Source organism: Vicugna pacos, chromosome 4, assembly GCF_048564905.1.
Source record: "Vicugna pacos chromosome 4, VicPac4, whole genome shotgun sequence".
In the NCBI taxonomy this organism is placed as follows: Eukaryota; Metazoa; Chordata; class Mammalia; order Artiodactyla; family Camelidae; genus Vicugna; species Vicugna pacos.
This window is the reverse complement of record NC_132990.1, coordinates 38,012,848-38,037,614: the sequence shown is the minus strand read 5'-3', so window position 1 is coordinate 38,037,614 and position 24,767 is coordinate 38,012,848. Positions and strand designations below refer to the sequence as shown.

The window sequence follows — 24,767 nt, the reverse complement described above, 5'->3', positions numbered from 1 at the left end:
TTTAAAATTACTTGGTTTTTTCTTCCTATAGAACAAGATAAAAGCAAAGAGATAAAAGTAGGGTTTTCTCCCTAGTTATTATATACTTTTAGATCTTATTGACCAAGTAGTCTTCTAGACCAATAGGGCTATAAAAGAAAAATCTCAAAATAAAGAGATGAGAATCCTTTAAATGTAATAAATCTAACTTTGTGCAAATGGATTTACATTTTCTCATTTTTCTCATTTTCTGTAGATTAATACAAACTTCATTCCAGGCTGGGATATTTAAAACCCAGCATTTGGGAACCATTGTTCTAACAGAACACCTCTAATGTTACAAAGCTTTGCTGTAACTTTACATTTTAAGCATTTGCAATATAAAGATGGCAGAAGCAAATTATAAATAGTGGGAGAAGATATGATATATTGATGATTTCTGTTGATATATGACTCGGACTTCTAAGATTTAGTCAGTCACCTCTAATTTTCTTGAAATGACATTTTGTCTGCTTTCCCATGTCATACATTCTCTAGTGGCTCTGCAGAAATTATGCAAGTGGCATTTTTCTGTCCCTGGCCCTTTATCTCTTTAGAGAATGCAGTTTCTGAATCACTATGTTATACACCAGAAACTAACACAACATTTCAAATCAACTATAGTGCAATAAATAAAAAAAGAATGCAGTCTGTATAAGTAGGTATATATGAATATGCCATTGAATGATTATATTCATAGTACTCAGCCAATATTAATAAAGTTTAAAGCCATGCACAGATTTTATACACATCTGTCATTGCAAAATAGAGCATTTTGTGATGATGTAATGTGAAGCAATTTTCTGGCAAACAGAGGAAGGAACTGCAAATCTGAAGATCTCTCTCATGCTGAAGCCTTGGAAAAGCTATTTATTAATGGACATATAGCCATGTGGTTTCCAGAAAATTGTGCCATGTGGACACATTGTCCATTGCTCAGACATACTTCCAAAGCATATATCCAGGAGCCTTTGAAATGCTTTCTGAATTCAAAAGGCCATAGATCTGGGAAGAAAGACATGTAGGGAAAGGAGTGTTAAGATGCAAAGAAGTCCTTGCCTCTCTGGGGTCTAGAGGTGTAGACGCTAGGGCATGTAAACTGTGCCCTTGTTACCAAAAGGGATGGAAACAGAAAAGGAACTGCAGCAGCATCTCCACCTGGGGCTCTTACCCCCACACCTACAAACTCTTCCAGACTTCTTCCCCAAGGCCCTATTCCTCTCTGGGTCATTATAGAGCCCCACCCTTCAGAAAGGTGACTAAGGAGAGCAACTCCCAGAGATCTAGGACAGATCCAGGCCCACCCTCCCTGTGTCCTGGGCGTTAGCTGACCTCATGGAGTCACGCGGCCTGGATGACCAGGGTGAGCTCTTGGCCAAGCCCAGGTGCCAGAGAAGTGAACCTAAGCCCAGGCCTCATCCGGCTTCTGTTGCTTCTGTGTTTGAGGTTTAGCTTTTGATGGTGGTGGTGGTGGTTTTGGTTTGTTACATTTGTAAATGTACCAAAAAATAACATCTTTGAACACTGGAGTTGTACTCAACACAATAGAAATGCCATGAGGTGCATGAGGGAACAGATACCAACCGAAGGAAGAGTGGATCCACATTACCCACATTCTCTAGGACATGTCCTTCCCAGGCGGAGTGGCAGGCAGAATCACCTGCCCGATTTATATCAGAGAAAGAGAGAGAGATGACAAAGAGATAAATATGTGTAAACACACATTTGAATGATATGTTAAATTTCATACATTAACTGTGCACATTCTATATAGTATACAAAATAGTATATAGTTCTGCCTTCATATTAGAGAACTTCAGTACGGGGATGTGAAATCAGAAAAATTAAGAGCTGATTCTTTGCTCTACTAAGAACTTGGGGAAAGGGTTTCTTCACATAGTGAGCCCCATGCTTCTCCCCCTGCTACTACGTTTAAAAGACAATGTATTTATACAAGTAATACAACTTGTATTTATACAAGTTCTGTTTGCAGGAATCTTTTTAGAAATACAGAGATGCTTCTGTAATTGTCTGTTTAAATGAATCATTACTAAATCATAGTTTTGTACCCAAATGGATATGTATAGGGCTCAATACATTATTCAAGAGATCATTAACACTGTGGAGGAACTTGATTTTGAAAAATCCCTGTCTTTCCCATTTTTATATAGCAATGACCATGATGCATCTAAAGCAATAGAGTTCCAGAATATAATGAGCTAATTGAGTAACCAACACCCTCCACTTACTTGGGATAATATCTAGCTAGTGACAACTATATTAACATAACCAAATTTTTAAGCTGTTAAGCAGCATTGTTGACTGGCTTTTTTTCTGAGAATTTTTTGACCCTTGGCTGAAGATAACCAATCCTTGGAGTTTGTTCCATCAAATTCCATGCTCATCATCCATTAACAAGTTCGGTTCTGCATGTATACTGGGCTTTCACTGTGTGCCAGGCAATAAGACAGGGCCCTGTCCTCAAAAAATACAGTCTCATTGAGTTCTACTCAACCCAAAGCAGGAAGAGCCAGAAACATCTAACTTAGTGGTTCTCAGACTTTAGAAGGCCTCAAAATCATCTAGAAGGCTTGTTACAACACAGGTTGCTGGGCATCTGCCCCCACCCCTGGTTTCTGATTCACTACATCTAGGGTGGGGCCTTAGAATTTGCATTTCTAACAAGCTCCCAGGCAATACTGTTGCTGACACTGTTTGGACCACACTTTGGGAACCACTAATGCAACACAATGGACAAAACTAAGAGTCCAAAATAGGAGAGAACGATGCAGAAGTATTCACTGTGGAGCATGAAATTTGTCACCTTACATTCAGGAAAGTTTCTGGAGGTCATTGGGTTCAGATTACTTGTACCCAGAACAGTGTTTCTCCCACACACCTGAACAACAGCATTTAATAAGCATGTATTGAGCAGGGCCTGGGATGAGGATGGGGTTATAAGGACTGTGCTTCGAAAGAATGTGTGGTCCAGTTACACTCAGCCTCTATTTGAACACCTCCTAGAAAGAGGAGAAACTGCCTTAGATACCAGCCTTGTGAACAAATACAGAAGAAAAAATTAAATTCTGTTCTCTCTGAAAAAGATATTTTACACAGGTGAAGATCACTATCATCTCCCCACTTTGCTGTGTCTTTTCCAAACTAAATACCCTAAGATCCTTTAACTGTACTCATCATGCTAAAAACAAATCTCCCACTACCCTTCTCACTTTCTCAATATGTACTTCAATTTGTCAGCATCACCCTTAGTTCTGTGTTGTAGTTAGAGCCTAGATTTAATTCCTTTGTTCATTCATTTACTATTTTTGAGCATCTTCTGTGTGCTAGGCTAATAGAGTACAATAGGACAAGTAGTTCTTGTTGCAAGGGAAAGAAGACAGTATAATGGAAATATTTTAATACCAATTCTGCAGTAGCTAGCTGTGTGACTTTGACCAAGTTACTTAACTCCTCTGAACCTATGTCCCCATCTGCAAAATGCAGTATTAATACCTAACTAGAACTTTAAGTTACTGAGATAACATATATGAGACATTATGATTGCGACAACTAGTAGTTATTATTATTTGATCTACACATTTTATTTGCTATGAGGTTGCATTACAATCATAGCAGCCAAGTCTTATCTTTCGTTCAGAGTGAGCCTATAATTAATTAAAAACAGGGCTTTTTCACATGAGCTGATTTAAATATCCTCAAATCTCTTCTTGTGAAATCTTTGTTTTTAACCTAAAATTGGGACTTAACATTTATTGATGTGACACTTTTAATTTCCCCCCTTCAGCTCATTATTCTAGCATTTTATGGACTACTTTAACTCCTGATTTTATCATCAGTCTATTAATTTTTCATCCTGTTCATTTTATATCATTGTTTCATTGATAAGCATACCTACTATGCCTTCAACATAATCCACCAAAATGCTCACCAGGACAGCTCAGGTGAACCAAGACAGAACTGAGGAATTGCATGACTCCCAAAAATACCTTTCATGATGACACTGACCCATTTTTCTACCATCTCTCATTTAGTTAATCACCCAGCCAGATATCCACATTTCTCCAATCAGCCCAGTGTGTCAACCTCCCTGCTAAAATCACAATGTACTTCGTCAAAAATATTGTCCATCTATGTCTCTCTATTAGTATAAATTATCAAGAAAGAGACATTAATACTGAGTTCCCAGCCTCCTGTTAACCAATCCTATCTCTTTAAAGTACTCAAAAGACACCATCAGCTTAATTACCTGCTACTGAGCCATTCTGTTATGCTGCCAAGAACTGATGTCTAAGTCCCATGATTCCTAGAACCTAGGAATGTTGAATATCAAGAAAACGTTTCCTATCTGCAGTCTCCTGGCTTATTATTTCCCTTTGGTTCTTACTGGTTACCTACATTTTCTGGTGATCACAGATGGAAGTTCTTTTCTGGTTCCTTTAACTCATTTAAAGCAGAATTTGCAAACTGGTCGCTCGTGGGCAGCATCTGCCCACAGAGGGCTGTTGTGTAGAGCTTGCAGTGATTGTTAAAATTCATTCTGAATGCCTATGGACTGGGCATGCTCTCTGCTGCCACAGAATCCCTGCCTCTGTTCTCTTTAATACCTTGTCTGCTTTACCTACTTACTTGATCTGCCCTGAGGCATTTGATTCTCAGACCCCTAACTTAAAGCTTCCAGTTCATCCTCACCATCACCCCACCTGTAAGGCTCCAGCTTGTCAGAAGATTCAGTTTGAATTTTCTCCTTGATGGTAACAATTTAAGCAAACTGGAATATACATTATTCTGTACTGTCATCTTTTAATCTAACATTCTCTTTCCTAAACTGATAGGTTCTGTACCCTTTTTCCACTTCAACTAGATTCAAAAAAGTATTAGATATGTGACTATTAATAGTACATTCAACTTATAATTTTTCATAACAAAGAGACACGAATAATTTAGGATATATGAGATTTATAAGTAATCAAAAATTAGTGTTAGCCAAAAAAGATGAGCTTCACCCACATCCCACCAAATCTTTTTCTAAAGCTGTTCTTTGATATCTCCATTGATAGAGCTGAGTTTAAACTTTTCTCCCCACCTCCTTTTTTTTTGTCTCAGAGAGAAGGATAATTGGCTCAAAAGGAAGGGGAGGTAACCCTAAAGGACTCAAGTAATTAACAAATTAGGTATCAGTCTGTGGATAAGCAGGAGTTCGCATTAGCAGCTCTGTGTCATTGCCTTTGATCCCCAAACCTGTGTCAGTGTGCCCTTTCCCCTACAGGAGCACCCACAATCAGGCTCATGTGATACGGGATTGTTTTTGCTTTTCATCCTACACCCATCCCACTGCTAGCACTCAGGGGAATATTTGAAATTTAGAACAGACATGGCCTGACAGTTCTCTTTTTTCTTTTACCGTATTTCCTTCAACCACATTTTGAGGCTATCAGAAAGGAAGGTGAATTTCTAGAAGGTAAAATCCTTAAGAAATTACATACTGAAATTGAATAGATCTGTGCCACCAGAATCTTCTAGTGGATGTCCTTTTCCTTATCACATTGGCTGTTAGAGGCTAGTTGCCTTACTACCTGGGTTTTTTTCTTAACCCACCTATTGAATCCCCTCTGATGGGGCTCCTGTCACTTTCTTGGCCCCCTGGGAACAGGAGCCACCACACATCTTTCAGGGCTCTATTGGGTCCCTATTGTGATTGCCTCCTGAGTTATTCTGAAATAAGCCACGCAAGGTCTGGGGAGTTGAAAGAGGGAATGAAAAATAAAGTGTTTCTTCCATACAGCATCTTCCTTTCCCAGTCCCTTCTTTTCTTACTTAGTCATGTCCCATATCCATCTCCTTGAGGATTCCTGTTGATGCATAAATTCTTATAATTCTTCTCTCCACTTTATCTCCCGACATTTGACCAGAGTCAGCTCCTAGAAACTACAATCATGACCCAAACTCTTGGCTTATTCCTCAGGCCTATTTATATCTATGATGCGTGCTCATTTACAATTAACTTTTTAAGAATTCTTTTTTAAAGATTAAGGGAAGCACTCTATTTTAGGGACAAGCACATATACATTTGACTCTAGGAAGTTTTACTTTTTTATAACTCCTACTTTAAACCCTTAACAGTCACATCCATGACCTAACTGATGACACAGGTGGTAAACCCATCCAGAATCTGGAAGAAAATGGATCAAAGAGTACCCCCCCTTTTTTTAAAGTTCAACTCTTACATTCCAGGGCATCTCAGAGCCCACAGGAGAGTTAAGATTCGGTGAAGAATAGCTCCTTGGCCCTGTTCTAGCAGGCTTTCCTTCAGTTCCATTCCCTGGAGCCAAGCTGCTTATCTTCATTCTTGAGGCTCCCACTGGTAACCTCCTCGCTTTCCTGGGGGCCTGCTTCCTCCCTGTACTTCCTCTTTCTTTCTCCCATCCCTTGGGCTCCCTAGATTCTGGGTTCTGTTTACTGCTCACAACCAAGTTCTTACCCTTCCAGTACCTCTTGGTGCCTCTGCTTGGCCTCTTACCTGCTAGTTTTCTCTGCAGTGTTGGATCCTGGGGCTAAAGCAAGGTGGGATGCAGGGAGGGAGGTCTCCACAGTGCAGGGAGCTATCTCCCCATGCTCAAATCAATGATCACGTGCAGTTATGCTCAGGGAGCATCTTTATCTCTTCCCATACCAACCTTGTACACACCAGACTTCAAGAAAGGAAAGGAGAGGGAGGAAGAAAACTATCCTGCCTTTTGTTACCCTGCCAACACTAAAAAGCTAGGGGGACCCAGCAACTAGTGTGTCTCAAACAAAAACTCTCGTTCTATAGAAAGGTGCCGTCTGTTCTGCTCCTGACTTTAATGAAGTATTCTACCCACTTACCCAAAGCTTGCTGCGTTACAAAAAATAAGTTGCAGTACTTGCAGAATCAAACTCTATAGGCTGGGTGGTGAAAAGTGAATTGTAAATCTACACACAGGCCTATTACTGTAAGGAAGGAAGGAATTTATTTCTGGGCTATGTTTATAACCACAAAACAAAGCAAAACAGGGAAAAGTTGAATTTTCCTTCTGAATCATCTGTAGTAGCTGGGTGAATAGCATTGGGTTTGTCATATACAAAAATGCTCAATTTTCCAGTCTTTTGGAAATATACCTGGGCATGGTGGCAGAGTGTGTGTGGATCCTGGGAGACACTGGGTTGGTTACAGGGCAGCAGAAAAGAGCAAAAGAGAAAGGTTTCTGGAGCAGGGCTTTTGAGAGTAGACCAGAACCTTAGGCTGGGTGAAGGGAAGTTGAAAGATAACAAGGCAGAGTAGGTGAGTTGGGGGGATTGTTGCCAAGAGAGGTGGAAATGTGCCCCATGCTAACGAATCGCACACACCCCTACTCTGGCCAACAGAAGAGGTTTTATTTTAAAAGCCTACGGGTCCCTCAGAGAAGGAAACCACATGCCTCTTACACCTCTTTCCGGCATTGAGATGTATATTCTTCTCTAATATTCTTCTCTAATAAATGCTACTCTTATTAACACACCACCACCACTACCATCACCACCACCACTACCATCACCACCACCATCACAACAGCTGAGGGGACCCAGCTCTAATTCCCACCATTCCTTGTAAAGCATGACCATATTCCTTTTAAGGGTCAGCAGTCAAGTGATTTGCCATACATATTGAAAATATTGGAAAAGTATATTTATCCTCTCCAAAAAAAGTTGTGATTGGATCTTATTTAGATTCTCCAAAAAATTTGCCTTTGGGCATTTAAAAATGGAAGTTTGAGCTCAAACTAAAACTTGGCTTTGGTTTGCCCTTTGCAAGATAATTTGAGCAAGTGAGAAAGATGGCACAATTTTATTTTAAATATGTGGTCTCTCTCTTTATAAATAAAAGGCCAGGCAACCTATTAGACAATTGAAATCAAGTTCATCACAGTAATTAACTCAGTGAGCCTCTGTGGACACCTGGCAGGGATTGAGGTGGCATCATGGAAGTGGAAACAGGAATATGATTCAGATCAACCCTTAAGAATTTCCAATGGGAAGGGTTAAGACCTGTAGAAATAACTGTAAGATAAAGCATCTGTGTAATATAAAGCTACCCAGGGAAGATGAGAGAGAGGAGGAAAGTTTACTTATTGATAGTCACTCCAGAGTTCACCACAAATTACTTTACATAATCTTGGCTCAATTTCTTGATGTTTGCTTTTCCTTTGTGAATGAAAAGATTGGGTTGGATTAGATCAACTCCAGGTGCCTCTGGAACAGGAACATAGCAGTTCCTTTGGAGGCACTACATTCTAAAAAGATTATTGTGACTAACAACGACAAAAGATTATTATATAAATGCAAAATATATACAATCCCAGTCCATAGAATACACATTTTACATGTACACTGTGATAAGAATAGCTACATTCTACAATTCTACTGCAGAATTCTGGGTAAAGTCATCCAAATGTAACATTCTTATGTTGTTGGCGACAGGCCAACACTCTAACGCTTATTGAGGTCATTGAACCCAGCCCCAGGCCACAGCAAAGCCAGGAGGGTGGGAAAGGGTGGGACTTTGGCCCCACTCCACTTCAAGAACTACTTGACTTCAGTGTTTGTTTATTGGGGTTGAGTGTTAAATTTCACTGAGGGAAAAGAGGACTTGTAGCTAAAAAGATTATCACTGGATGCGATAATCTCTAAAGCCTCTTCTAGTTAAAAAAAATTAGGGTTCTGTGATTCTCAGTGACAGGGTCCCTGCCATTCTCTCCTCCTCACCCCCCTCGCCAACCACAGCCCCTCTGGTGGGATAGTGATAGCAACGAGGCCCGGGCGCAGCTCTGTTCCCTCTGTCCCTGCTCTCAAACCTCCCGAGGAGGAACCAGCCCCTCGTGACTCTTGTTCTCTCTTCCCACCCAGGGTAGAGAACATGTCCATGCGGCTGGAAGAAGTGAATGAGAGGGAGCACTGCATGAAGGCCTCACTCCAGACCGTGGACATCCGGCTGGCGCAGCTTGAGGACCTCATCGGGCGCATGGCCACGGCCCTGGAGCGCCTGACGGGTCTGGAGCGGGCCGAGTCCAACAAAATCCGCTCGCGGACCTCCTCAGACTGCACAGACGCAGCCTACATTGTCCGCCAGAGCAGCTTCAACAGCCAGGAGGGGAACACCTTCAAGCTCCAAGAGAGTATAGACCCTGCAGGTGAGGAGACCTTGTCCCCAACTTCTCCAACCCTAATGCCCCGTATGCGAAGCCATTCTTTCTATTCAGTCAATGTGAAAGACAAAGGTGGTATAGAAAAGCTGGAGAGTCTTTTTAAAGAAAGGTCCCTGAGCCTACACCGGGCTACTAGTTCCCACTCTGTAGCAAAAGAATCCAGAGCTCCCACTGCCCCTACAAACACTTTGGCCGTTGTTCCTGATTCCAGAAGACCATCTTCGTGTATAGACATCTATGTGTCTGCCATGGATGAGCTCCACTGTGATATAGACCCTCTGGACAATTCCATGAACATCCTTGGGCTGGGAGAGCCAAGCTTTTCAGCTCCAGCACCTTCCACAGCTCCTTCAAGTAGTGCCTATGCAACTCTTGCACCCACAGACAGACCTCCAAGCCGGAGCATTGATTTCGAGGACGTCACCTCCATGGACACTAGATCTTTTTCTTCAGACTATACCCACCTCCCAGAATGCCAGAACCCCTGGGACACTGACCCTCCAATGTACCACACCATCGAGCGTTCCAAAAGTAGCCGCTACCTAGCCACCACACCCTTTCTTCTTGAAGAGGCACCCATAGTCAAATCTCATAGCTTTATGTTTTCTCCTTCAAGGAGCTACTACACCAACTTTGGGGTGCCCATGAAAACAGCAGAATACACAAGCATTACAGATTGCATTGACACGCGGTGTGTCAATGCCCCTCAAGTGATTGCAGACAGAGCCACCTTCCCTGGGGGTCTTGGAGGGAAAGTGGAGGACTCCTCTTGCTGCCATCCCGAGCGAGAGGCGGAACTGAGTCACCCCAGCTCTGACAGTGAGGAGAATGAGGCCAAGGGCCGGAGAGCCACCATCGCAACACCCTCCCAGGAGGGTGATAATTCAGAGAGAACCCTGTCCAACAACATCACAATTCCCAAGATAGAGCGCGCCAACAGCTACTCAGCAGAGGAGCCAAGCGTGCCATATGCACACACCAGGAAGAGCTTCTCCATCAGTGACAAACTCGACAGGCAGCGGAACACAGCAAGCCTGAGAAATCCCTTCCAGAGGAGTAAGTCCTCCAAGCCGGAGGGCCGAGGGGACAGCCTGTCCATGAGGAGACTCTCCAGAATGTCCGCTTTCCACAGTTTTGAAAGCAAGCACAACTAAACCTTCTAATAAGCTTTGCAGAAGGCTCGAAAATCCAGCTCTAAAATTCTTTCCCAAATTCATCTGTTCCCTATCCTTGAAACTTACCTACTTTATCCTTAGTGAGCAAAACAAGTAATGCCTTGGGAGGTATTAACTCAAAGGTGACTTCTGGGCTACAGATCAAGAAAGCATTTGATCTGGCCCAGTGCCAAACACAGGGGATTTAAGTCATGTTCACCCTTGATGGGTAGGGAAGGGAAAGTGGGAGATGAAGGGTGGAGCTGAATGTGTATCACTAGTCACTTCAGAAAGCCATGAGCTCTGGGAATGAATGGGGCTTCAAGCATTCTCCGTGCCAGGAGGCAACTTCCTGTTTCTGACCGTTATCAAGAGCTTTAGGATGCAGGGCTAAATTGCAAAATAAAATAAGAAGTCCCCCGCATACAAATGAGATATTCTAAACTTCAATTCTGTTTTCTTTTCACATTGGCTCCATCACTGATGACTGATGAAGAGCATCCTTTTTATTCAGTATAAGCCGGCAGCAAGCAGTTCTACCTAACGTCCCACATCCTTCTCATGCCAACACTTCTGTAATTGATCATTATAAAGAAAAAAACAAGGTAACAGTCATAGTTCACCTGTCTCTTATATATTCATTTCTGGTGCCACAACTTTTATCTTTTTTGAAGAAAATAAAGGGAAAAGAAATGCCTTTTCGTATTGCAGTCAAAATGAAGGAAGAGTTGATGTTAAAAACAAATGTCAAGTAGTTTATTATATACAGTGGGCATTCAAGTATAGTCGAGCAAGCTCAGGATGAATGTAATTAAATAATTTTATATTTTTTAATTTATTTTTTATCTCACCTATCATCAATGAAGTCACTCACTGAATATGTAATAGTGAATTTTAAAAAAAAAGAAAAAAGAACAGTAGGCAGAACTCACCTAAAACTGCCATGTGGGAGACTGTTAGAGCCTCACCATCCATGTCATGCGTTATGCTGCTGTCTGACCTTCATCGTGTGTGTGAGTCCACCACGTCTTCTGAACATCTCCAGGATGTAACTGCCAATCTTCCACACCATTCATCACATGACCATTTTCTATGTGAATATCTGGTTACATGTAGATATTTTCGTATCTAGAGTTCTGACATTTAATCTGAGTTTAGCATCAATTTAATTGGAGTTTTTCAAGGGCTGGTGTCTTTTTTATGGAAATGTTCCTGAGCACTTTCTAAGGAAGTTTCAAAACCATAAATAACCTTAGAATTGACTGGGAGTTTGGTATCAACCCAAAGCCATCAGTTACAGGCATACCATGAATATTTTTCTTATATACAGAGCTATAAAAAAGATACAGTAGGCTAAAATAAGAAGCAAATAAACATATAAAGAGTTCTTTAGTATATGCTGCTTATATACATATATAATCATTTACACAGAGAGACATGTTAATATATAGTATATAAACAGACATATAGAGCTTTCTTAAAAGGCTTGGACTTTTCTATCACCTTGAGATATAACCAGGATTTTTTAATATCCAAGGAGTTTCATTGAAAGAGTTCATTATATTAAATTCTGACAGATGCTGAAATTATTATTTTTTGAATCCCTATGACCTTAGCTTTTCCTTGTACCAAACCAGAGTTGCCAACATGACTCCCTACCTGCCCTCTGTCCCTTTTATGTCCGGGAGCACTTGCTATCTCTTTAGCCTGGTTTCTCCTGCACAAAGCAATTATGCCAAGTACAATCAGAATAGACACGTGATTCTGAACCAGATAGTATTGTGGACTCTAGAATATAGGCATATATTTCTAGCTCAGAGTATGGATTTAAAGTTGGATTAAAAAAAATCTTAATCCTTGGATTCCTATTTGGATCACTGCTTTAAAAGAGAATAGAAGTCTTTAAGGTAAAAGACTTAATGTTCCTGGCCCCAAATACTACCTGATTATTTTGTTTAGCTGTAGTTGTGAACTCCAAATTTTCTCATTATATGAAATCAGTGAAATACATGGACAAAATCTCTAGCCTTTAAATATTTAAAACAAAAAGCAAAAACCCTCTGAACGAGCTTTTCAGGTGTAGAAATAATGATATGGCCGTATATAAAGAATTAAAGAATTCCTTTTCCACTCCTTGGGTTTAAGTGAATAAGAAACAAGCCACCAGAGTCCCTCATCTATAACTGCTCTAGAAACACTTTTATTTTTATTGGACCCTATATTGGCTGTTTCTCCCTCAGCAAATATGCATTTGGTCTGAGACTAAATCAGTTACCCTTAAACTTGAGTCATGAATCTCTATGAGGATCTAATGAAAGCTCTGGGCCCTTGCCCCAGAAAAAAAATATACATACATGCAAAGTTGCAATAAACCTTAAAGGGTTCATGCATCCCTGGTTTCATGTTGATTGATAATGAGGAGGAGGAACCATGTTTGTTCATAATCAATGCAGTTGTAATAGGCACTTTACATTTCGAGACCATTTCTCTGTGACTCAGGAAGGCCAAGTCTCAGCACCAGAGTTTGAAGCAGGATTTTGTGACTTTTGTTCCTTACGTTAGCTTTTGCTAGTTTGACGTACTTACGTACTAACATTTGATGATATTAAGTACAGAGCACACTTAAAAAGCCAGAAGGCTCTCTCAGTCTGAAGAGGAATCCAAGAAGTAGGTGAAATCGTTATTCTTTGACCACAGAGCAGGATGTGACAGCACCTCCAGGGCCAGATTGAAAGTAGGGGAAAGAAATTGTGAGCATGAGCTTTTCTATTTATCGTGATTTCTAGAGAGAACAGAATAGCACCTGGGAAATGAAGTATTAGCAGTCCTGACCTGACTACTGGTCCTTTTGTTGTGCATGAAAATGAAGTTCTTCATCTTTTGTGAACTGTGTGAAATATACAAGCCAAGTTTAAGTGACTTTAAACACACACTGTGTAACTTTTATGAGCCATTTCCCTCCTGTGCACTTCCATGTGTGTTGTTTCCATCCATTTCTTTCCATCTCTGGGTGTTCTGCACACCAGTGGCCTTGTACAGTTAGCTTGTGTCCAGCTCATTTATTTCACCATGTCCCTGATCGAGGGGATGTTAATTACCTGTCTCTGTGAATTTAGCAGCTCATGAGCAGCAAGTTATTGAGGAACATAAATAAAGTCATAGAGAGCCCATGGAAGTAATAGCTTTGGTTTAATCATCTGCTTCTAAGGTGCCAGTTTTTATATACTACCATATGTAATGATTTATTCTAAATTTCTCAGTCCTTTTGGGAAAAAAAATATAAGGATATTTAATGAAAATGACCATGGAAATTCCTGATTAACCAACATATGTTCTATTTATGCTGAGAAACTCCCTCCTTGATGGATTTGAATGGAGCTGGAAAGCTTGGGTATAATTGTCATGGCTAGTTTGTGTATTTCTCCAAGTCAGAAGGTGTATTAGGGGTCAGAATGCAGCACTTTACAGAACTGAATTTTTTTTTAAGTCTAAGCTTCCAGGTCTAGGATATTATTTAGCACTCGGTAAGTTCCCCCTTTAAAAAAAAAAAAAATATATATATATATATATATATATATATCAGAATGATTAAATGAGAAAAATGTACTTGCAAAAACACAAAATGTGTTTTCTTCTGAATGTTTCAAATGCATTCTAAAAGACAGTTTCTATAGATAAATTATGGTAGATAACTGGATAGTGCATTCATCCCACTTTCTGAGGCTGTGCGGTCTAATCCTCCTGAACGTTTGGGCTGTTTAACTTCTATAGTGATAATAACTATTATCCAGTCATCCATCATGCTGTGTCTGTAGGCTATACCAATGTGTTGGGTGATGCTGTATTATAAAACACCTATAAACATATATGTAACCCGTGTTTAACTCAGCATAGCTGTAGCATGTGGTTATATTAATGAACGTTACAGGACAGCTTTATAATCATTTAAGAATCTGTAACATTCAATAAAGAAGCACATGTTGCAAGGATTAATTATGTTCCCAATTCCATGTTATTTAGCATCCTCGTGAAATGGGCACTTTTGTTCCTGACCTGCTTTGTGTTTTTCACATTCCCGTAGACGACTGTAAAATATTTGTATAAGCTGATGTGCATTCTCTTACCAGCCCAGCCAGCTGTGGTAGGCAAGTTGTGATTTTTGTGAAAGACAAACTGGCATGTGATGCAAAAGACTATATGACAAATGAACTGAAAATAATATTTTAAGCTCCAGTTGAATTAGCTGTTTGTTTACATCTGCTAACCCAGTGTGGAAGCAGTGTACAGTATTTTATAAATATGTTCATGTAGTAACACTAAAATGTTTGTTTCTAGATAAAGTGATACTAGTGTGTAGGTGGTTATATACTTGTTCTAGATATTGCATTATAACTCACTATTCTTTAACAATAGCAATGTGACTTAAATGAAGTAATCCCTCTCCAAATCCAGTCTTAATTTTGTGGCAACAAAATGCATGCACTGCTTTATGCATTTCTTTTGACTTCTGAAAGGCACTTAACATTTTACTATTGCCTGCTGTGACCCTTAAACCCGTTAGGAACTCACTCAGATTGTTGGGCTTCTTACACTGTTTGAGGATTATGTCCAATTTTTTAAAATTAAAAACAAAAAAGTAACGAGGGCTTTTTTATTATCTTTTTTAAAGCTCTGAACAAGTAATATGGAATAAAGTATTAACTACAAGACATATAGCTATGTGACCCAGAGAGAGTTAGCCAGCACTGCTTGGGTTTACTAAGGTCTAGGTGTTGGTGCATCTGTGGTACATGAAAGACACGTTTCTGATTCTTTAGGGCCATTGGATACAATTTGCTAAACCAGAGATGAGAATCAGAGGTCCATTCGTGACAGTGTAAAAATCCACAGATCATTCTGAATGAATCCAATGATGCAACACGTGATCACCCTCCTACCAGGTGGCTTTTCTCACCTTGTGTGTGAGCCTGGCCTGGGGGAGGGCAAGAGGCGGGTGACTGGGTGTCTGATCGAGCACTGGGTGACTCTGAGGAGTTTGCCCTTTAAAGAAATCACCGTTTCGTTGTTAGAAGCTATTCAACATCTGGAAAAGAGAGGATCCCATTTGCACAGTCTGATAAATGACTGCTTTTCAATTAAGTAGAGGAAACTCTTCTCTCAGCCTGCACTGGCCAAGCTTTCTCTTCTTTTTATAAGTCAAACATTCTCTTTCTCAGATTGGAGTCAACCAAAGGAGGGGTTGGCTCTGATTTAAGGAAAACAAGATTTTTTTTCTTTTCCTTTCTTTTTAAATTCAGTTGAGAAGGTATTTGTGTTACCTTTCTCTGATGAATTCCTTGCGTGGATCACTGCTAATGAAATCAAGATAGGACAGTTTCTACATGTCGTCTAAGAAAGGATTTTGGTGGCCAAGTAATCCAGATGGCAGCAAGAGTGAGCTGAATTTTCCCTATCCTAACTTATTCTATGGTCCCATTAAACCTTCAGGCCATTGCCTGTTTGCACAATGTTTGTGTGCTGGGAGATGAAAAGGATATAGGCCTTCCTCTGGAGCAGGCAGATTGCTGAGAGAGGTGGGACAAGGAGGGAAGTTCAGCCTTGTCCCTGGATGTGCAGCCTTCTTTACTCCCTTAACCTTCTTCCTTACTCTTAGCCCAGCACAAGATGGTTTTTTTTGCCAGACCAGTTGACTCTTGCTCCCATCACCTTGATACCCTATGGACCCTGGCACAGTCAGCTGAAACACTGGCTCTTTGGAGAAAGTCAAACTTGCAGACTTTATCCAGCCCTGCTCATCCCGCTCACTTAGCTTCCTCCCTCCTCCTCTACCCCATGTTCCCAGCTGGACTGGTGTTGGCATCGGCTTCATCAGTGCTTTGCCTGAGTCCCAAGAGAGTCCCTCACATCTTCCCCCCAACTTCCCACATACCATCAGCACCAGGAATCAGCATCTAGATTGTGGGGTTGTAAACTCAGATATGTGGAGGGGCTGGATCCAGAACACAAATGTGCTAGATGGACCCATGTGAGACAAACGGGAGGAAGTAGGGTTTACAGGGCATGAGGGAACTCGTGTCCTACTACAGAGACATTCACGTTCAGATCTGCAAACACTGTGCTAGCCAAACAACTGTGTCTGCCAGCAGCTTTTGGTCCCAGAGACAGTAGTTTGGGACCTCTGAATTGAAGCCAACCGGGATCATATACCTGATTCCAACTTAGGGAGTGTCTCTGTGAAATACACCAAGAATTGAAGTGGGAGGGAAAGGAACTCACCCTATTCAGGGTTATTTCTGTTCTCCCAAGTAATCTGTGTATGTATCCTTGCTAGCTGCATCATTCTGGCCCTAAAAGTGGGATCTTCGTGAGGGAGATTCAGAAGAAGAGTACCGTAGCATTGTATCAAGGCTTACCTGCTTCCTGTCACTGCAGCGTCTGACCTGAGTTTATATTGCTGCTCTTGCTGTGCAAAACAGTACATGCAGTAGACTGTCCTCATAGTCGTTTCGTAATACAGAACTTAGACTCTCATTTGTAAGCATTCTAACCATAGTTTATAATGGGGAAAATTATTCAGATATCATTTTTAAATGAATTCCTATAAATAAAACAATTTTGCAATTGGGTTTCTTAAAGATATATACATCTTTTCCTTCTTTGTGTATAGACAGACAGCAGTTTGCATATCAATCGACATTATAAATACATAAAAATCCTTAGAGGAATTGTTCTTTTTTAAAGGTCTATTACTGGATTCACAATGCACTTTGAGCTTGTTTGTTTAGATATATAATTCGAAGCAGAAGTTGGCAGATACCACGGGAAAAACTTTCTGAAATTTCTGTAACAAATGTTTTGCAATAAAAAAAAAAAACCTCAGTAGTTCAAAACATGACTTGGATTTCCTTGTGCGTTTATTTGCTGCCCTTTGATCTCTACCATGCTCATACCAGGAACTGCTGGGGTACAGAGAGATAATTGCCTTGGGCTCTATGGAGTACTTATAGAGCAAAGGCTTCAACTGGTGGTCTATGAGTCATATCTGGCCAGCAGAGAAGGGGTGTTGTTGTCCAGCACAGGTATTTTAACTTCAAATAACACTGGAAAAAGAAGTTGTAAAACACATGTATGTGCAATTCATTATTTAGAAAAAAAAATTGTTGAGCACCTACTATGTGCCCAGTGGTGTGCTCAGGTGAATAAAGCAGGCAAAATCCCTGTTCCTGTGGAGTTTTAAATATAACTATAATAAAATGTTATCATATAATGTCTTGTAGTTACCATTTCATTGCCTAAGAAATAGAGCATGAAAAGAGTCTAGAGGTTCAGAGGAGTGACAGTGCCCTGTGACTTGGGGCAAAGCACATTCATGTAACACACACAATATTCAGTCCCGTGCCCTGAGAGTCCCTGGAAAACTGGATCAGCCATCGTGCGCTGCCAATATCTCAGACTCAGACCAACACAGGGCTTCCGTGAAGGTGATATTAATGGAAGTAGAGGAAGACTAAATTCTCTAGAGATGATTTATCATTATTTACTTGTTTATTTTACCTGATATGATTAAAAGCCAGAAGACAGCTTACCAGATAGAGGCCTGGGTTACCACACCCTTGTCTGTGGAAAGTTCTCAGTAATTATTTCTTTGTTACCATTCCTGGTCTCTGGTCATTAACTTGGCTTCTACCAAACATTCAGCCCATTACTTTTCTATAGTATGAGCCACTTGCTGGAAGCCCTGGGTTGTATTACAGTCATTATCTTACAGATATATCATTGAATAGACACAATTGCACAACACAGTCATCCTAGAAAGGCTTTCACTCAACATCATGGATTTTTGCCCCAATATTCTTTATCTCGTGCACTGAACACCTTTTTTTTTTAAGACTGAGTGTATTAATTTGCTAATACTGTCTTAACAAAACAGCACAAACTGGGTGGCTTAAACAATAAAAATGTATTAAACCACAGATCTGGAGGTTAGAAGTCCAAGATCTGGTATTGGCAGGATAGGTTCCTTCTGAGGGTTGTGAGAAAGGATCTGTTCCAGGCCTCCCTCCTAGCTTCTGGTGAGTTTCTGGCAATCTTTGGCTTTCTTCAGCTCATAGAAACATCACCCTGATCTCTGCTTTTATTTTTACAGAATATTCTCCCGGTGATCTGTATCCAAATATAAGGACACCAGTATGGGGCTCACCCTACTCCAGTATGGCCTTATCTCAACTAATTGCATCCACAGTGACCTTATTCCCACATAAGGTCACCTTCTGAGGTACTAGAGGCTAAGATTTCAACATATGAATTTTGAAGTGACGAAATTTAACCCTTAACACTGAATTTGTGAATAGGAGTGTGGTGGTCATTTATCTTTTTAATATCTTTTAAGGTAAAGAAATCAGAATGCAAGAATCAATTGGAAATAACATGTGTTGATCAATAGGAGAAAAATATAGATCAATTGTGCTGCTGCCTGGAGCCATTAAGAATAGTTAAATCTTTATATAATGACATGAAAAGGTGTCATTGGTATATTGTTAAGTCTTTTTTAAAAGTAAATACATAAAGTAAATATAAAAGTAAATACAAAATCCCAATTTTTATAAAAACTAAACCAGGTATATAGATATGGATATATTTGTATATAAACAGTAAAAGGACTGAAAGAATACAAAAGGGAGAAAAAGGAGCAAACCTTTCACAACAGAAACTTCTTCGAAAATTCAAATACTGTTTAAGAGTAATCTAAAGTGCCTTAAGTAAAGTTGGTTCAAGTAGCAACAGCCACCAACCAGGAAGGTTTTCTTTGCCTTCTTTCTGTTCAGAGACCTGTTCTAAGCATTGTCACAATAATCTCAAGCCCTGTAATGGCAAATCCTCTCCCCCAAGGAATGGTAGATGTGGACGAAAATAAAAGAAAAGTGGTAGCACTGGTTTAACTACTAACAGCATGAAATTATCATTTGAGGTATAAATGCAATCAGTGCCTTTCCAGCAGGTACTTTGTTCCTCTGAAAGAACTGAAAATTGTATTAAAAGGCAAGACTGTCATGACTAAAAAGATAATTACATGTTGCAGCTATCTAATTAAAGCTGCCGAGAAAAGGGGATGGGAAGACCGAGTTTAGCTCTTCAGCACTGAAAGTCTTTGCGGAGAAGCCAAATGGCCACCAGGAAGGCAAAGTGTGACTGTCACACCCACGTAGGGCTACGTAGTCTACTCCAAGACTCTGCATAGAACAGAGTAGAGCTGCTCTTAGAATGAAGAGGTAAGAAAATATTTGTAGCCTCGCAGGACCTGAAGGAATGTGCTGGACTGCTAAGGTAGGAGATGAGAGTCAGGCATTTCCAAGGCTGGAGTCCCAGGCCAAACAAAGGTGTAGCCGTAAGAATAATTAAGACATGCTTGGAGAACCACGGGAAGCCAACCTGAAAGAGCAGAGGACTCACACTGGAGATGTGTGGAAAAGGGTAACAATCCCTAATACTCACTTAATCTTCTCAACATATCTGTGAAATTGGCATGACTATTCTCCTATCCTAGGTGGGGGAAAGGTAGCTCATCATTTCATACATAAATGCCAGGATAGGGTTTGGACTTTATTCTGTAATAAAGAGAAAGTGACTGAAGAATTCTGGGCAAAAAGGTGAAATGTAAAAATATGGCATGGCAGAGGAGGGAGAGGTGGAGGCAGAGGAACCACAGGATTCCAGGCAAAAGGAGATAAAATCCCCTGGAAAAAAAGACACTTTGAAGAAATTTCACAGCTCTACCTGATTCCAGAAATATTTTGTGGATACTCACTATTTGAAAAATATTTGACCGAGTGCAGGCACACTCTGTTTGAAATGTCACCCTCTCATTTAATTCCCTGGTGAACAACTAGTTGTCCCTTCCAAAGGATTATTTTTCAGTATGCAACCAGGTGAGCATCCCTTGAGATGCCTCCTTGCTGGCAGTCATTTCCTACAATGTTGAAGAGCTATACCCTTTCCCTCAGCCACAATTTTGGCTACATCTTCAGCAAAGGGTGACATTGACCCAAGAGTGCCAATCAGAGCTTTTTCCTTGGAAATTTGGAAGAGAGATGGGGGTGGGAGCAATCTCTGGCTAGTGAAACCGTAACTTACAGACTCAGGAAGTGTCAACGATCATGTTCTTATATACAGCTGAGTTGCAGAGGAAGTCATTCTGCAGAGAAAGAAGGAAGGAATGTAGACGTAGAGACAGAGCAGATATGGAAAACAGAAAAATCCTAGACTCTTCCTGGGACGTAACTATAGTCTCACCTTTGGGATATAAAAACATATCAACATTTTAAAAATAAATTCCTCCCATGGTAAGCTAAATAGTGGCCTCCCAAACATGTTCACATCCTAATCCCCAGAGCCTGTTACCTTATATGGCAAAAGAGACTTTGCAGATGTGATTAAGTAAAGACCTTGAGATGGGAAGATGATCTTGGATTATCCGAGTCGACCCAATGTAGAAACAAGGGTTTTTACAAGAGGAGGCAGGAGGGCCCAAGTGTGTGACAATGGAAGCAGAAACTGTACTGATACAGAAACTCTGAGGATGGAGGAAGAGGCCACAAGCCAAGGATGCAGGCAACCTCTGGAAGCTAGAAAAGACAAGGAACAGATTCCTCCCCCAGAGTCTCCAGAAGGAACCAGGCCTGTTTTTATTGATTTTTAGCCCCTCAAGACTCATCTTTTTACTTCTGACTTCCAGAACTGTAAGAATAAATTCGTGTTGTTTTAAGCCACTACATTTGTGGTGATTTATCTCAGCAGCAATAGGAAACTAAGACACCTTCCATGCACGCTTTTTAAAAAGTATCAAGTTGGTATGTTTCATGTGAAACCACAAGAGTCTAAGTAGCATATCTTCTTGATACTAAGATGTCACAGACTGTAAAACACACTGCCAAATTCATACCACGTTTGGGGTAGAAGAGGTACTCTGTCACATTAAACATATACATAGAGCAAAAGACACATCCTGGTTTCAGGATGTGAAAAAAAATGTATGCTTAGAATTTGTGAAATAATGCAATATATCCTTCAAGTCACAACTCAACCATCTCTGCCCCTGTGAAGTCCATGAGAACCTTAGCACAGTTCCTGGTGCCAAGCTTGGCGCTTGCATGGAGAATGAACTAGGATATCAATGAGTAGAGGGTCTTGCCCTCAGTGAATTCCCTGTCTAGTGAAACAGTCACTAAACAAATCAAGAGTTTTCAAAGCATCATCAATAAATTATATAAGCAAAGCACTCAAGTACAAAGTGTGCTTTTTAAATGTGCATTCAGATTTGCAGTAACTAGAGATCAGCATTGAAGGAAGGTTTGGGAAGACTACTCAGAAAAGGCAACATTTGGGCTCAAATGTCTCAGCCTTGAAGGATAAGTGAAATTTCAAAAGGCAGAAAAGAGGAAGAGGGAGAAGAATTCCAGGCAACAGGACAGCCCAACCAAGAAAAGTCACAATGGCATGAAGATACAATGGAGCACTGGAAAACAGGTAATTCCCTGTGGCTAAAGCATATGCCAATTTGTCATAAGTAGATAGAGATGAGTCCAGAAAATTTGATCTGAGTGAGAACTGAAGATGACCTGGAAGGGAAGGGGAAATAAGAGAGAAAGCCAAAATGTGAACTAGAGAGACTCATCGACAGGGTAAATGGTAGTGGATTAGGTTAAATACAGTAGGAAGAATAAGCTAGGGCACACGTAATGGGGTGAGACTAGAAACCAGCCAAAGGGGAAAACTGAAATCAATCTGAGATTTCAATTCTCGAGTACGAATCCTAGAAAGATTCTGGTGGGTGCATTGTATATTGCAACCCAGTCAACATTTATCGAACATATGAGTGAAGACATAAACAAACTACAAAACTAATGAGTGATGAATTGAATGAATGAACAATGGATGATGGTTCTTTGCCCAAGCAGCAGCAAGTGGTAATAAGGGTGAGGGAGAAGGCAGAGGGGACTTTCCCACCACCCTGGATGTGGACTGAAAGGTGTTTGGGAGACCGTGGTCATAGACTCTCCACCCACCAAACTTTCCTTCCCCACTGTAGTGTGCCTGAACGTGCCCTCCGCGAGCTCCCAATCTAGTAAAGCATGTATAAAATCCAACAGATGTCCCCGAGGGATAGTTAGACCTTGGCAGGAAAACCAGCACAGTCATGGGAAGATGTTACTAGTGCGGAGGGAGCTACATGTCAGTCCCAGGTCATGAATCCTCAGGAGGTGCCAGCAAGAGAGTGATGGGAGGGAGATCAGAGGCAGGGGGCAGCAGCCCACCTGAGCCAGAGCTTCTCACCACTGGAAGCAGAGGCAGCCTCAGGACCCATGAGACCCTTCTATTCAGCACCCAGATGCTTCAGCCTTTCAAAAACTACTTAAGTGCCATTGCTCTTGGTGATATTCTCCAATACCACTCCTCCCCCAATACACACACACACATACACACACACATACCTAATCATTCTCAGTGTTTAAAGAAACTTTTTTAAAGAAACTTTTTGTCTCATCTTGCTTATTTGGTAAGCACAGCAATGCTTCATCAAATAGAGTGCTGTCTCTGTTTCAGAAAAAAAAAAAAAAACCAGCACTCTTTTGTGTCTGTCCTGCCAAAGGACCCACCTTTTCTTAAAACGGGTTGGGAGGGCCAGGTGGGGAGGGATGGAATTTGTTGACAGATATTTCTCAATGATATTTCCTCTCAGAGCTCAGATGTAATCTTCACAATAGAACCTGACTGGTCTCCCCCATGTCTCTGGCTTCTAGAGATTACAGGAGCTTGCTCCTAAATTATGTTGCCTTCTTAGGGATTTCAGCCAGACTTGTCTCTGCTATTTGGGGTTTCTACGCTGACAGCAGGAGCTCCCTGGTGGCTCTGTTTCATTCAACCAATTTTACTGGGCCATTAGCTCAGTCTGCAGTGGCAGAAAACCAGGTCAGTTCTATAAAGTATACAGACAGTCCAAAATTTTCAATAACTGCTTCTTTTCCTAATTTGTTCTCCCGGTTTCTCTGTTATTTGGGCTTTAATGGTTGGACCAGATCAATGGCTCTTACATTTCTGGAGTTATGACCACTTATTGGATCTATTGAAAGCTAGGAACCCTTCCTAGGGAAAAAAGCTTCAGTTTAGGAAACTGTTCAAAGGGGCCCAGAGAAGCCCTGACAGCCATCCACAGTCACCAAGGGAAGGCTCTCTGAACCCCAGGCTAAGAACCAAATGTCTCTCCAGCTCTAAAGCTCTGAGACTCCATGCAGGCTGGTAAAGCAGAGATCACACAGCCATTTTCAAACATCTGTCTGCAGAAGAAACCAGGGTGACAGCTGGACAAGCCACGATGCAAGCAGCAGGCGCTCACCCATCCTCCTCCACAGCTGCTAAGCAAATGCACTGAAGTCCAGGCAGAAAGATCCTGAATTAAGTCAGTCAAGCTGTTCTCGACGAAGGCAACGCCTGCCGTCTATGCACCTTCACGTCTCCCGCAAACCACAGACGCCACGGCCCTCCCACTGTAAGCTCTGCCGGCACATGGAGATTAACTAATAGTCTTGTCAGTTATCCCAGTTTGTCTTAAGATCAGGCTCCCTGCCTCTATCTTGTGAAGGACTCTCTGCTAATGAAAAAGGCACCTATATCTAAGCAGCCTTTCTCGTCTTGACTTTATGGGGTTGACACATGACCAGATTTCCTCCCTGTCACACCAGATATTCTAAGTGAACAGGCTTTGTCTGCTTTTTTTTTTAAAGCAGTAATGCACTGCCGTTCCACAAATGTGCAGCACAACTGTCATCACGTCTCTTTGATTCCTCGCATCTTCTTAGCTGAAAGCCTAGGAAGAGCCCCTGAGTCTCCCATTCCCTTTTCTCCTCTAACTCTGAAAATTTTCCTACATACAGAAACATTAGAAGTACAGGACAAGAAACACTTTTATACCCTCTACCTATATTCAATGATTATTGACTTGTTGCTCCATTTCTCTCTGTATATATTTTTTTTCAAAAACTGTATGACAATAAGTTGTACATACTTCAAAATTTTTACTTCCACATACTTCAGAATTTTTCTCCTGAGAATAGTATTCTCCTCCATAACCCCAATACTGATGCATTATCATGCCTAAGAAAATTAGCAATAATCCTTAGTGCCATCTACTATCTGGTCCATATTCAAATTTTCCCAATTGTTTCCAAATTCACTTCTGTGGCTAATTTTTATTTCCCAAATCATCACATTTGGTTGATATATCTCTTTAGCCTTTTAGCCCAGAGGAAGGCCCCAGCACACACTTATTTTTCACGACAATGACCTTTCGATGTATTTGTGGGAGAAGGTGAGCTCCCTG

The 24,767-nt window shown here is 40.9% G+C and overlaps 1 protein-coding gene across 21 annotated transcripts in view; it reads left to right on the top strand.

Annotated features, from left to right (window-relative positions):
* TRPM3 (transient receptor potential cation channel subfamily M member 3) overlaps window positions 1–24,767 on the top strand; it is an 846,268-nt gene that overhangs the window by 795,981 nt on the left and 25,520 nt on the right. For 9 of the 21 annotated variants that reach the window (XR_012072019.1, XR_012072016.1, XR_012072021.1 and 6 more), the window contains 2 exons: window positions 8,941–10,998; window positions 18,540–18,648. Coding sequence is in view for 4 of the 21 variants with exons in the window: in XM_031677176.2 (XP_031533036.1) it covers window positions 8,941–10,393 (1,453 nt within the window). In the remaining 17 variants the exon portion in view is untranslated. Of the gene's footprint in view, window positions 1–8,940; window positions 11,286–18,539; window positions 18,669–21,705; window positions 21,917–24,767 lie in introns of those variants that run through there. The other 12 variants (XR_012072024.1, XR_012072026.1, XR_012072025.1 and 9 more) reach the window with 8 other exon arrangements.